This window comes from Eurosta solidaginis, chromosome 4, assembly GCF_040869045.1.
Source record: "Eurosta solidaginis isolate ZX-2024a chromosome 4, ASM4086904v1, whole genome shotgun sequence".
Lineage (NCBI taxonomy): Eukaryota > Metazoa > Arthropoda > Insecta > Diptera > Tephritidae > Eurosta > Eurosta solidaginis.
This window is the reverse complement of record NC_090322.1, coordinates 55,613,227-55,627,752: the sequence shown is the minus strand read 5'-3', so window position 1 is coordinate 55,627,752 and position 14,526 is coordinate 55,613,227. Positions and strand designations below refer to the sequence as shown.

General features: G+C 39.5%; 1 protein-coding gene across 6 annotated transcripts in view; it reads left to right on the top strand.

The window, feature by feature from the left end:
• Positions 1-8,568: 8,568 nt before the first annotated feature.
• Positions 8,569-14,526, top strand: part of LOC137249799 (zinc finger protein 892-like) — a 185,026-nt gene continuing 179,068 nt past the window's right edge. For all 6 annotated transcript variants that reach the window (XM_067781728.1, XM_067781727.1, XM_067781726.1 and 3 more), the window contains exons 1-2: positions 8,569-8,953; positions 9,537-9,670. In XM_067781728.1, the coding sequence (XP_067637829.1) occupies positions 8,721-8,953; positions 9,537-9,670 (367 nt within the window). In that variant the 5' untranslated portion in view covers positions 8,569-8,720. The remainder of the gene's footprint in view (positions 8,954-9,536; positions 9,671-14,526) is intronic.

Genomic DNA, 14,526 nt, shown 5'->3' with positions numbered 1-14,526 from the left:
ATAATTAATACAGCAATGGGCTGTATACGACGAATGCTGCAAATTTCTGAAGAAATTAAAAACGAAATTACATTATTATTAAAAAACAACGATTTTCCGGATTCTACTATAAAAAATTTACTAAAACGGCCTTTAATACAACACCAGAAACAAAATTCAGAAAACACAAAAAACAATGTTTAAAACGGTATCATATGTACCTCAGCTATCGGAACGTTTAGCGAAGTCGGATTGCTATAATACAGAAGAAGTAAAGATAGCACACAAACCGACTAACACATTAAAAACAATATTCAACAGAACAAAAACAAAAATACCAACAACCGAAAAAAGTAATTTAGTATATAAAATACCTTGTAATGGAAACTCGAACGAAGCTTGTGAAAGTATATACGTAGGCACAACAAAAGCAAAACTAACAAGTAAGGAAGGTTAAGTTCGGGTGTAACCGAACATTACATACTCAGTTGAGAGCTATGGTGACAACATAAGGGAAAAAACCATGTAGGAAAATGAACCGAGGGAAACCCTGGAATGTGTTTGTATGACATGCGTATCAAATGAAAGGCATTAAAGAGTATTTTATGAGGGAGTGGGCCTTAGTTCTGTAGGTGGATGCCGTTTCGAAATATCGCCATAAAAGTGGACCAGGGGTGACTCTAGAATGTGTTTGTACGATATGGGTATCAAATTAAAGGTATTAATGAGGGTTTTAAAAGGGAGTGGTGGTTGTTGTATAGGTGGTCGCCTTTTCGAGATATCGCCATAAAGGTGGACCAGGGGTGACTCTAGAATGCGTTTGTACGATATTGGTATCAAATGAAAGGTGTTAATGAGAATTTTAAAAGGGAGTAATGCTTAGTTTCATAGGTGGACGCCGTTTCGAGATATCGCCATAAAGGTGGACCAGGGGTGACCCTAGAATTTGATTGTACAATATGGGTGTCAAAAGAAAGGTGTTAATGAGTATTTTAAAAGGGAGTAATTCTTAGTTCCATAGGTGGATGCCGTTTCGAGATATCGCCATAAAGGTTGACCAGGGGTGACCCTAGAATTTGTTTGTACAATATGGGCATCAAACGAAAGGTGTTAATGAGTATTTTAAAAGGGAGTGGGCCTTAGTTCTATAGGTGGACGCCTTTTCGAGGTATCGCAATAAAGGTGGACCAGGGGTGACTCTAGACTTTGTTTGTACGATATGGGTATCAAATTAAAGGTATTAATGAGGGTTTTAAAAGGGAGTGGTGGTTGTTGTATAGGTGGTCGCATTTTCGAGATATCGCCATAAAGGTGGACCAGGGGTGACCCTAGAATTTGTTTATACAATATGGGTATCAAAAGTAAGGTGTTAATGAGTAGTTTAAAAGGGAGTAATCATTAGTTCCATAGGTGGACGCCTTTAGAGATATCGCCATAAAGGTGGAGCAGGGGTGACCCTAGAATTTGTTTGTACACAATGGGTATCAAAAGAAAGGTGTTAATGAGTTTTTTAAAAGGGAGTAATCCTTAGTTCCATAGGTGGACGCCGTTTCGAGATATCGCCATAAAGGTGGGCCAGGGGTGACTCTAGAATTCGTTTGTGCAATATGGGTATCAAACGAAAGGAGTTAATGAGTATTTTAAAAGGGAGTGGGCCTTAGTTCTATAGGTGGACGCCTTTTCGAGGTATCGCAATAAAGGTGGACCAAGGGTGACTCTAGACTTTGTTTGTGCGATATGGGTATCAAATGAAAGGTGTTAATGAGTATTTTTAAAAGGGGGTTGGCCTTCGATCTATAGGTGTTCGCCTTTTCGAGATATCGCCATAAAGGTGTACCAGGGGTGACTTTAGAATATGTTTGTACGATATGGGTATCAAATAAAAGGTGTTAATGAGTATTTTAAAAGGGCGTGGGGCTTAGTTCTATAGGTGGACGCCTTTTCGAGATATCGCCATAAAGTTGGACCAGGGGTGACTCTAGAATGAGTTTGTACGATATGGGTATCAAATTAAAAGCATTAATGAGAGTTTTAAAAGGGAGTGGTGGTAGTTGTATATGTGAAGGCGTTTTCCAGATATCGACCAAAATGTGGACCAGGGTGACCCAGAACATTATCTGTTGGATACCGCTAATTTATTTATATATGTAATACCTGCCAAGATTTTAAGGGTTTTTTATTTCGCCCTGCAGAACTTTTTCATTTTCTTCTACATAATATGGTAGGTGTCACAACCATTTTATAAAGTTGTTTCTAAAGTTATATTTCGCGTCAATAAAACAATCCAATTACCTTATACTGTTTTCACACAGAAACTTAATGATCTCATTTCACCTGCTAATGAAATCGTAAATTTTTTGCTTTCACACAGAAGTAACTGCTCGATTAGTATGAAGGATGAGACAGACAATCATGGCGGAACGATACAAGGTGGGAGTATGGTGACATACATACAAACAAAAAAAATTCCATGTACTTGTAAATTCGATGGACAAATGTCAAAATCGTACTGCGCCGGTAGTTGATGTATCAAATCAAATAAAAAAGGTTATAATCAGCTGTTCAATGCGGCCACCTTGAATCGTTCCGCCATGCTGACAATGACATTTCCTTTGAAAACTAAGACGTCCCATACATGACACAAAAGCCATGCGCAAATATAAAACGACGGAATTTGTGCAAATGAAAATTTTGACATACACGGCTCAAAAACACTGCGCAATATTCATTTTTAATGTAGCGCAACAAATGAAACATGTATTTTAATTGTATAAAAAAGGCACTAATTGTATAAAAAAAACACTATTTATTTTCCACATTGCTGGTAATTCACAGTATAAGTCGAACAACTCGCACCAGAAGCGTTTATTTTCCATTGTATTTATAATTTTTATATTTTAGTTGCAAGACCAGCTCAACTCATTGCAGCACTGCGCAATATTCATTTTTCAACTAGCGCAACAAATGAAACATGTGTTCTAATTGTATAAAAAATTATTATGTATTATTGAATTTGTGTGAATTCCTGTTACAAGCTAGAGATGGCCCTTACGCCTTCGATGTTAACATTTTTAAGCAATAATTACTGATGTTATATTATCAGAAACCACAGGTAAACTGTGTAAGATTCACCATACACGAAGAAAAATGCATGTGCAATATTTGCAGACATGCGTAAATATCAAAATCGTTTTGATTTTAGCGCAGTTCTCTGCGCAAATAGCGCAACCATTGCACACACCGGGCAAATCCTTGTGCAAATTGGTAATTGGCACAAGGATACTTGAGCCGTGTAATTGGCGTATAAGAAGCGGAAACGGAAGCGGAACGCTGCCAACAGAGTTGCATTGTGCTTTTGACTTCATTAGGCATTCGATTAGCTACTAATGAAATAATAATAGATTCGAATTTTTTAGGGAAGATTGAGCTCAATAAGCGTCTTAATGTAGAAAACTGCCTTTATTATTCAATAAGCCGTCTGTGTGAAAATAGTATTAATGTAGAAAATTGCCTTTATTATTCAATAAGCCGTCTGTGTGAAATTAGTATTACCATGTTTCATCCCTTTTTTCGTATTTGGTATAGAATTATGGCATTTTTTAAATTTTTCGTAATTTTCGATATCGAAAAAGTGGGTGTGGTCATAGTCGGATTTCGTTAATTTTTCATACCAATATAAAGTGAGTTCAAGTAAGCATGTGAACTAAGTTCATTAAAGATATGTCGATTTTTGCTCAAGTTATCGTGTTAACGGCCATGCGGAAGGACAGACGGACGACTGTGTATAAAAACTGGGCGTGGCATCAACCGATTCCGCCCATTTTCAAAGAAAACAGTTAACGTCATAAAATCTATGACCCTACCAAATTTCAAAAGGATTGGTTAATTTTTGTTCGACTTATGTTTTTTTTAAAAGTGGGAGTGGTCCTTCTCCGATTTTGCTAATTTTTATTAAGCGTACATATAGTAATAGGAGTAACGTTCCTGCCAAATTTCATCATGATATCTTCAACGACTGCCAAATTACAGCTTGCAAAAATTTTAAATTACCTTCTTTTAAAAGTTGGCGGTGCCACGCCCATTGTCCAAAATTTTACTAATTTTCTATTCTGCGTCAAAAGTTCAACTCATCTACAAAGTTTCGTCGCTTTATCTGTCTTTTGTAATGAATTATCGCACTTTTTCGGTTTATCGAAATCGAAAAAGTGGGCGTGGTTATAGTCCGATATCTTTCATTTTAAATAGCGATCTGAGATGAGTGCTCAGGAACCTACGTACCAAATTTCATCAAGATACCTCAAAATTTACTCAAGTTGTCGTGTTAACGGACGGACGGACGGACATGGCTCAATCAAATTTTTTTTCGATCCTGATTATTTTGATTCCTTTATATATGTACAACCAACCGTTATCCAATCAAACTTAATATACTCTGTGAGCTCTGCTCAACTGAGTATAAAAACGAGACTGTCCCAGCACAAATCAGACTATAAACAATGTCATCACGTTAATTTTCAAAAAACTGCACTCATGACACACTGTGCGGCTAGTGGGCACTCACCAAACTTCGATGCAGCAGAGATTCTCGCACAAGAACAAAACTACAACAAACGATACACATTGGAAATGTTACACATAATTAACACGCCCACAAAAATACGAATGAACTATAAAACGGACTGTGTTGGATGTGCTCACGCGGATCGTCATCTACTAACAATGATGACATGATACGAAACATTCATTCTCCCTCAATTCGTTTCCAGGAATGGGTCTTAAAGTTCATTCAATTGTAAACATTGGTTCATTCGATTGTAAACAAACTTCATTCGTTTCCAAGAATGGGTCTTGAAGATCAGAGTTGCGTAAACCGCGCAAAAAAAATTCCAAGAAAATCGGTGCGTTTTCATTATTTTTCATTTCAAGTGTATTCAACTACATAAGCGGATCAAAACGGTTTTCAATAACAATTTTTGTTTGTATCGGTCAACATAAACATGTCCAGCGACGAAGAATTGGTATTGCTAAATTTCCTTCGTCGCAGAAAGGAAAAGAAAGCAAAGAGAAAATATTGGGCACATCCATATATTCAGAAAAATGTTGATTGTAGACTGTTTGTATGTGCAAAGGAGTTGTCTCATGATGATATAAAGTTCCGAACATTTTATCGCATGTCAAAATCTACATTCAAGGATTTGGTTATGCTCGTTGGTGCTTCCATACAGAAAGAAAACACCAATATGCGTGAAAGTGTCCCTCCTGAAGAACGGCTTATGGTAACATTAAGGTATGTGTATAACATTGTTTCATTCAATGTATGGGATTCAATTGTGTAGGGCCTCATTTTCGGAAAAGGTTCAGTAACGTTGTTGTTGTTGTTGTTGTAGTAATGTTCCGCCCCACATAATAGCTGCGACCGATCACAAATTTCCATCAATATCCTCTAACGGGAGTCCAAGGAAACTTGCTTTTTCGACAGGGGTGGACCATAATTAAAGGGGCGTTAGAGGCGTTGGTTCCACATTACAATTAAAGAGATGGCTGGTGTCATGTGGGGACAAATTGCAAGCGGGGCATACATTTTGTATGTTGGGGTTGATTCTGGATATGTAAGAGTTTAACCTGTTACAGTATCCAGATCGAAGTTGAGCTAGGGTGACGCGCGTTTCCCTAGGCAGAGTGCGTTTCTCCTGTTGTTGTGTTAACAGTGGTCGTTCCTCTTCTGCTAGTTTTGGGTATTGTTCTTTAAGTACTGAGAATCCTAGTATTAGATGTTGCTACAACAACAGCTACCCTGTTCTGATGACAAATTCGATTTGTTATAGGAATATTTTCTGAGTCGGAGATTTTCATTAGATATGAGTATCTTTGAATTGAGGCCACTACTGAGTTGGTGGCGAACATGTTGTTGTGTATGTGCGTGGTCTAAATTCTTTATAACTTTTTGTTTAGGTATCTGGCTACAGGATGCACGTTCAATGCGCTTGCTTTATATTTTCAAAGAGGAGAACGTACAATCGGAGTAATTGTTGAAGAAACAACAAAAGCTATATGGAATTCATTAAAAGATTGTTATATGACGTTGCCATGTTCGCATGTGCGAATTCAAAAATATCCAAATTCGGGTTCAGCTAATTTCAATTACAAAAACTACCATTCAGTAATATTACTTGCCTGTTGCGATGCCGACGGGATATTTACATCAATAGAATGCGGATTTGCAGGACGAAATAGCGACGGGGGAGTTTTTAGAATTTCGACGTTTGGACGTTGGTTAGAAAGTTACAACAATTTACCATCCCCAAAGGAACCACCGCATGACGACAGTGGAAATAAGTTTCCATATTATTTCGTAGCAGATAACGCCTTTCCTTTAAGGAAAAATGTTATGCGGCCTTATCCGGAAAGAAACATTTTCAACAAGATGCGCATATTTAATTATAGACTAAGTCGCGGTAGGAAGAACATAGAGTGCAGTTTCGGGATGATGGTAAAAAAATTTGGAGTTTTCTCAACACCTATACGATGCCAAAAGTACGAAACAATCATTTCAAATATACAAAGTGCTTGTATCGTACATAATTTTATAAGGAAAAAAGATGGCATATCATACACGACCTTTCTTCCCGATATCGAAAACCAGCAACCAGTTCAACGGAACCCAAGTACTCTGCCGGAGTTCGATAATGTAAACATAATGGAAAATTCTGCCCCACAAAACTTACGACACTATTTAAGCAATTATTTTTTATTACCAAATGTTTCTTTGCCCTGGCAGTGGAATTATTGTTTATAAAAACTGTTAGACTGCTTTACTTTCTTGTTGGGTTTTTTTGCGATCAGTTCAATAATTTTTATTTTTTATGATTTGTAGGCTAGTCTGATCTAATTTATGCTGGTGCAAATAAAACAATTAATTCACCTTACGCCCGACGTTTCGCTGAATATTTCAGCATCCTCAGGGGCAACACTATTTATTTCCAAATTAAATAAACAAACAAAAAATATTTTATGTTGAAAAGCACATACATATAAATTAACACAGTAGTTTTAAAGTAAACAAAATTTCTACACTTTATTGTTGTAAGTGCTTTACTTTCCATTTAACAACATTTATTGCAATAAATTAAATTCAAATAGTTGAGAATACGCGTCTTTTGACACCTCTCTCTATATTTTTGAACGCGTATTAGCAGTCGACTACTATTCTGGACTTTTACCAGAAATTGTGTTTGTCGTAATGTCTGCTTTTATATTATGACTCTTTGATTATGAGGAAGAACAGGTCAACGTTACAAACAGTGTAGTCGACCCCTGTTCTAGAGTATTACCAAATTTCTAAATTTTTTTTTTCAATATTTTGTGTTCGAATTTTATTTTAAACTTCCCTTAGTGTTCTTTCAAGTTGTATGTCGGGGTTGCTTCTGGATAGGTAATTTAACCTGTTACAGTACCCGGATGGAAGTTTAGCTAGAGTGACGCGCACTTCCCTAGGGAGAGTGAGTTCTTCCTCTACTAGTTCTGGGAATTTTTATTTGAGTACCGGATTTGTCGGGCAATTCCTGGCATAGAGGTCCGACGCTTGTTTGTGAATATCACTGAGGATCTGTTTGTGCTTTTTTTTTTGCTTCATACGGGTCTGCTCTCAGGTGCCGCATTTCCTCATAATGTTTACGGAGATTACCGCTTAAGCCCCTGGGCGGTGTAGCCTCATCAATCAGATCTCTGTTGGGATGACCAGATTTCTGGGTATTCAACAGAAACTATTTGGTTAGCATTTTATTTCATTGTTGTTGTTGTAGCGATAAATCGTTATCGATTTTGATGGTCCTTCACCGGATATATATCAGGTATGTTCCGGTAACAAGCACCATTAAGGTACAAGCTCGACCATCTCGGGAACGATTTAATATGACCGCATTGAACCTTCTAGGCCATACCACCAATACATTTTTCTGAAGGACTTTTATTACAAACGAAATAGTAGTTTGATCCCTGGCTGTAATTTTTATAGGTTTCGCTTTTTTTATTCCTGTAAAATTTGACGAAATATGCATCCACATTGAACGAAGCTCTAAATATAATCTTTATCGGCTGTCTATGGAATATTTCAATAATTTTTCTCACGACATGTTAAGATTCTTCAGTTTTTACTCAAAAATTATAAAAAACCACAATAAAAAAGCGAAGTGAATGAAGCAAACGCGACCCAGAAGCAAGTGAATATTTTGCCAGCAAAAATGAGTGTTCGTGACACTTTGCGTCGCTATATAATACGAAAAAACGTAATACAATCACCTACAGTCACCTATAGTCACTGAGAGTCACCGAAGTGAATGATTGCTCTTATATGATACGAATTTGGTTTCACTTGGGTGAAAGTACTCTTCGCGTCGCTTTGCGTTATACATAATAACGCCGTTAGTTTCATTCACAATGTTAGATAGTGATGAAAACTTCGATGCCTAATGAATCTAACGATTTAAAAAATATCGATTCTACATTTCTAAAAAAAAGATCGATTAAATCGATTAAGAATCGAATCGAAATCCAGCTCTACATTCTACTGTACTTTGGCATAAATGAAACTTTGATTAAGGCATTTATATTTTAATTCGTGTTTATATGAATAAAAAAATTACATAGGATATAACCAATAGATTTTGCTAAAAGTAGCTCTTTTACGTAGAAGATTAAATATTCTTTTTAGAGCACAGAATTTTAAACTGTTCAAATCAATCATGCGAAAGGATACAAGAGTGGAACAAAAACATTACAAGAAAAGAAACTTCTGGCTAGGAGAAAGTCAAAGTCTTCTTATAAACCTTTGGAAATCAAAAGTGGATGAATTGCGAGGTGTGCGTAAAAATGTTCGCATTGTACAAACGATTTCGAAAGTATTGCAACAGCTTGGATTTTCATTCACTGCACACGAAGTAAAAACAAAAATGCACAATCTCACTGCTAGATATAGGTAATTTATAAATAAAGTAAGCTTTTGGTAGGTAATAGTCTAGTTGAGGGTCGACTACTAATACGCTACCAAAAATATCGAGAGAGGTGTCAAAAGACGCGTCTTGACATCAGTATTAATAATCCGAAGGCGGAAAATAAAAATATTAACGCGTTCAAAAGATATTAACGAAAAACCGAAAAAAGACCCGCGGGTACCTCCGAAACCGGGGGTCGGATCCATAGTATTTTTGCGCAGATCACCTTTCGGCGTTGGCGGCCTTCGGCCGCACTTATAAAAAATAACCCTGGGCTACGCCATGCCAAGTCCGGGTGTGTGGTATAACCGTGGCTACCGCCACGGTGATGCACAATTTTTTTTGTGGGTATAAACACAACAACAACCACATTAAAATCGCCAACTTCAACTGCAAATATCTCCGGACGGAGACACAATTTTTCTTTTCCGCCTTCGGATTATTGTTCTCGAGATTAATACGCGTCTTTTGATACCTCACTCGAAAATCTTGGCCTAAATTTCGGTGGGTACCGTAAACTGCACTACTACCAAGCTTTTTTTGGTAAACTTTATTTTTTGGATATAGGAAAGAGGTAACACAAATTGAAGAATCGGGCGGCATACCTTCAGATTGGCCTTTTTATACTGAAATGCATGAGCTCATGGCATTGCTGGAACCTCCTTCAAATAACAAGAACCGTACGGAAGAAAACATACGCGGTGAGATACCTGTCCATTTATTCCACAATAGGCATTGAGTTATCGAGCTCTGGCTCACGATCAAATATCATTGGAACGATCTGTATCAGCTTAATGAGAACTGTAGCGCTATTCACTAACTTTTAACGTATCTACATACGAGATTTTTAACATAAACACTTTCGTTTGTTATATCGTACATGCGATTCACTAACTTAGCTTTAACAACACTTGTTAACTATCATTTCGATGTGGCAATGTTGGTAGTGAAATGTCTAAATTTACGAAAAGTTCAAAGAGGAATCGAAAAAAACAATCAATTTCTTGTACGCGCCAATAATTTTATGCAGCTATTTTAGCAAAGGGAAGTATGTTTGATATATATTTTATATTTAGATCATTTACTGCTTTTATTTCTCAACTCGAAAGCCATATTTTTTTAAATAAAATGTAATTTTGCACAAACCAAACGAAAGTAAACAATGTTTTAACAGCTTACACAAAATCTGCATTAAAATAACACATGCCAAATCGACTACGTTAAATTATCGGATTTGGAGTTGGCAAAAAGTTAGTGAATCGAAAAAGTGTTAAAATTTATGTTGCTAATTTAACATCTCCAAATGTAGTTAAAAAAGTTAGTGAATAGCGCTACTGGGGCCCTATTCAGTAACTGTGAGTTTTAAAATGTACACTTTTTCTTCATATAATTTGTATGAAAGAAAAATGTACATTTCAAAACTCATAGTTACTGAATAGGGCCCCTGGTAGCACTAATATAAAACATCTGTTTTGTTTGCGATTCAAGAGACTAAACTCACAGCAAGATCTGCATTGCAGACCTGCTCTGGGTATAATGTCCACAGGAAAGACCGCGAGAGCGGAAATGGAGGCGGCCTCGCGTTTATTATACACCACTCTGTGCAATATTATATATTTGATCCTGGCATCGACCGCAGGGACAATGTCTTAGAACGTCAAGGCCTATCTGTCCGGTCAGGCGATGCAAATCTAGAAATCATCAACATCTACATCCCTCCTGTCACCTGTTGCCCCAGTGGATACCGCCCTAATATCGAGGCCTTACTGGCAACAATCGCATTATCTTAAGCGATTTTAATGCCCATCACGACCTATGGCATTCAAACTTGCGGGCGGACAGTAGGGGTGAGATGTTGGCGGATCAAATAGAAGAAACGACGTTCTGCACAATAAACGGAGACGCCCCCACACGTATGGTAGGAAGCTGTCATAGCTCGCCAGACATCTCAATCGTGAGCGCAGAACTCGTAAACTGCGTCAACTGGCAGCCGATGGTAACATTGGCATCCGACCACCTGCCCATACTTATTTCGTTCGAGCGTACCGCCGACTTCATCGTCACCGAAAAACGCACTTTCATAAACTTCAAAAAAGGAAAGTGGGAAGAATATAAATCTGCAACAGACAGCAGCTTTGCTGCCCTCCCTATCCCGAATGATGCCCGCCAAGGGGAGTGTGCCTTCCGTAAGGTCATTGAATCCGCCTCGGCACATTTCATTCCCGCCGGGAGAATTCCCGAAAACCTGCCCCACTTCCCGGCGGAGGCCGCGAGCTTAGCGAGGGAACGCGACCTTATAAGACAGCTTGATCCAGGCGACCCCCAAATAAGGGATATAAACCAACGCATCAGATTGCTTGTGGACGAACACAAGCGGGCGAAATGGGAAGAGCACCTAAGAGGTTGTAACCTCTCTACCGGTGTAGGTAAACTTTGGTCCACCGTAAAGTCCCTATCGAATCCGACTAAGCACAAAGACAAAGTTTCCCCCAGCGGGTTAGGGGTGGTCAGAATATACCCGCGGTAGGTATGCCTGTCGTAAGAGGCGACTAAAATACCAGATTCAAGGGGCTGTGTAGCGCAACCCTGCAGGTTGCCAGCGCAACATATAGCTTCTCCAAACCCAATTGTCAACCTCACCTATCCGCGGCGAATCCTGTTTCACTAACAGACGAGGCTCTGGCGACGCTAAGCTCCTTATGGAACTTGGGGTTGGGAGGGAGGGGATGGCCTGAAGGTTTAATGTGGCCACATAAATCGTTCCCGAGATGGTCGGGCCAGCACCTTAATGGTGCTGTGGTACCGGACCGTACCGGATCTGTATCCGGCAAAGGACCATCACATCGATAACACTCCCCAAAGCCTTCGGGGAGCAACCTTATCGCTACAACAACAACAACAACAAAGTTTCCATCGCCTTTGGCGATAAGGTGCTGTCGGATGCGAAAAAATGTGCGAGCGCTTTCTGCCGACAATATATAATGCATCCTACGGTCGACAAAGATAGACGGAGAGCCAATAGACACGCACATAAACACAAATTCAGCGCGTCACCAATCACCATCACCGCTAGAGAGGTTGAGGACGCCATTGGTCGCGCTAAACCATCCAAAGCAGTGGGCCCAGACGGCATAGCCATGCCGATGCTTAAAAACCTAGGGAAAGAGGGTTTCAAATATTTAGCGCATGTCTTCAACCTGTCTCTTTCCACCTTTGTCATACCCGAGAAATGGAAAATGGCCAAGGTGGTCCCGCTACTAAAGCCTGGGAAACCAGCTAACGTAGGTGAGTCATATCGTCCGATATCTCTCCTATCGCCAGTGGCAAAGACGCTTGAAGCCATTTTGCTCCCTTATTTTCAAGCACATTTGCAGCTAGCCCCTCATCAGCATGGCTTCAGAAAACTCGATAGCACTACCTCCGCGCTAAATGTCATTGGCACCCAAATAAATTGCGGGTTGAATCAATACCCCCACCATAGAACAGTACTCGTAGCGCTAGACCTATCAAAAGCCTTTGATACGGTCAACCATGGCTCGTTACTGCAATGTCTTAAAAGGTGGACCGCAAATTATCTGGGTGGTCGGCAGGCATCGGTGCAATTCAGAAACGAAACCTCAAAACCAAGGAGAATTAAACAAGGGGTGCCACAAGGTGGTGTCCTATCCCCACTTTTGTTTAATTTCTACATATCTAAGCTACCTTCACCACCGGAAGGAGTCACAATCGTTTCCTACGCCGATGACTGCACAATAACGGCCACAGGCCCAGGCCCAGAGATCGATGAGCTATGCAATAAAATAAACGGCTATCTCCCTGATCTCTCCAGTTTTTTCGCCTCGCGAAACCTGGCATTGTCACCGACTAAATCTTCCGCGACCTTATTTACAACATGGACGCCCCAAATGTCGACCATATTGAACATCCACGTCGATGGCACTACGCTACCGACTGTCCTACACCCCAAAATCTTGGGTGTGACGTTTGATCAGGATCTACATTTTGGTGCGCACGCAACCGCAATTGTTCCGAGAATTCAGAGCCGTAATAAAATCCTCAAATCCCTTGCTGGCAGTACCTGGGGAAAGATAAAGAAACGCTCATGACCACATACAAAGCAATTAGCCAGCCGATTACGTGCTACGCGTCACCCATATGGTCGCCAAGCCTAAAAACTACCCACTGGAAGAAACTACAGGCCTGCCAAAATACTGCTCTCAGAATCGCCACGGGCTGTCTTCTTATGTCCCCAGAACACCATCTGCATAATGAGGCGAGAATACTCCCCATCAGGGAGAGAAATGAGATGCTGACCAAACAGTTTCTGTTGAATACCCAGAAACCTGGGCATCCCAACAGACATCTGATTGACGAACCAGCACCGCCTAGGGGCCTAAGGAGTCATCTCCGCAAGCATTTTGAGGAAATACGGCACCTGAGAACACAGCCGTATGAAGCGAAAAAACACAAGCAGGTCCTTGGTGAACTCCATAGACAGGCGTCGGACCTTTATGTCGGGAATTGCCCGGTGAATCCAGTACTTGAAGAAAAATATCCAGAACTCGCGGAAGAGGAACGCATACTCCCCAGGGAAACGCGTGTCACTCTTGCTCAACTTCGTTCTGGATACTGTAACAGGTTAAACTCTTACCTATCCAGAATCAACCCCGACATACAAAATGTATGCCCCGCTTGCAATGTGTCCCCACATGACACCAACCATCTCCTTAATTGTAATGTGGAACCAACGCCTCTAACACCCCTTTCCTTATGGTCCACCCCTGTTGAAACGGCAAGTTTCCTTGGACTCCCGTTAGAGGATATTGATGACAATTTGTGATCAGTCGCGGCTATTAGGTGGGGCGAGCATTGCTACAACAACAACATCTGTTTTGTTGAAAATAAGAAGAAACGTACGCAAAAATTGAAGATACTGATAGAATTATTAACGTTGAAATAGTTTCGCTTGTAAACAAAAAATTTATTTTCCTTACATTTTTTCCAAGTTGTTTACTCTTTACGTGTTTTTGCTTTTAAATATGGCGAAATCTTTTATATGTACACATATTTTTTTCAGTGCTACCATGGGTCAACTATATGGTTGGCTCATCTCTTCAGTTGATTTTATTTTTTCATTTCACTGGGGTAGGAATTGTCAGAAGGAGATGGCAAACTCAAACAGACCAATTCTAAATATTCTCGCGGAATTTTGTTCTAGCGGATTATTTTATTCCCGCGGAAAAATTCCTCCAATTATGTTTTCCTAGGGAGAACAATAATTGGGGAATAGGAATTTCGAATTTTCGAAGTCAGCTGTTTTGTCAATTGAAATTTCGTTGCACATTTCTTATTTTGTTTAAAAAATTGAAAAGTTTAATTATTGTTGCAAATTTGTTGGAAATTAAGAAATAAAATATAAACATTGCACAGTATTTATTGCATTTCATGTGGTATTCACTGAAATGAGTAATGAATTGGTGCCACAGCAACATCACCAGCGGAACATAAGAAGAAGACGGCCGCATAACACAAATCTGCCGGAGTTGCCTGCTTTCAT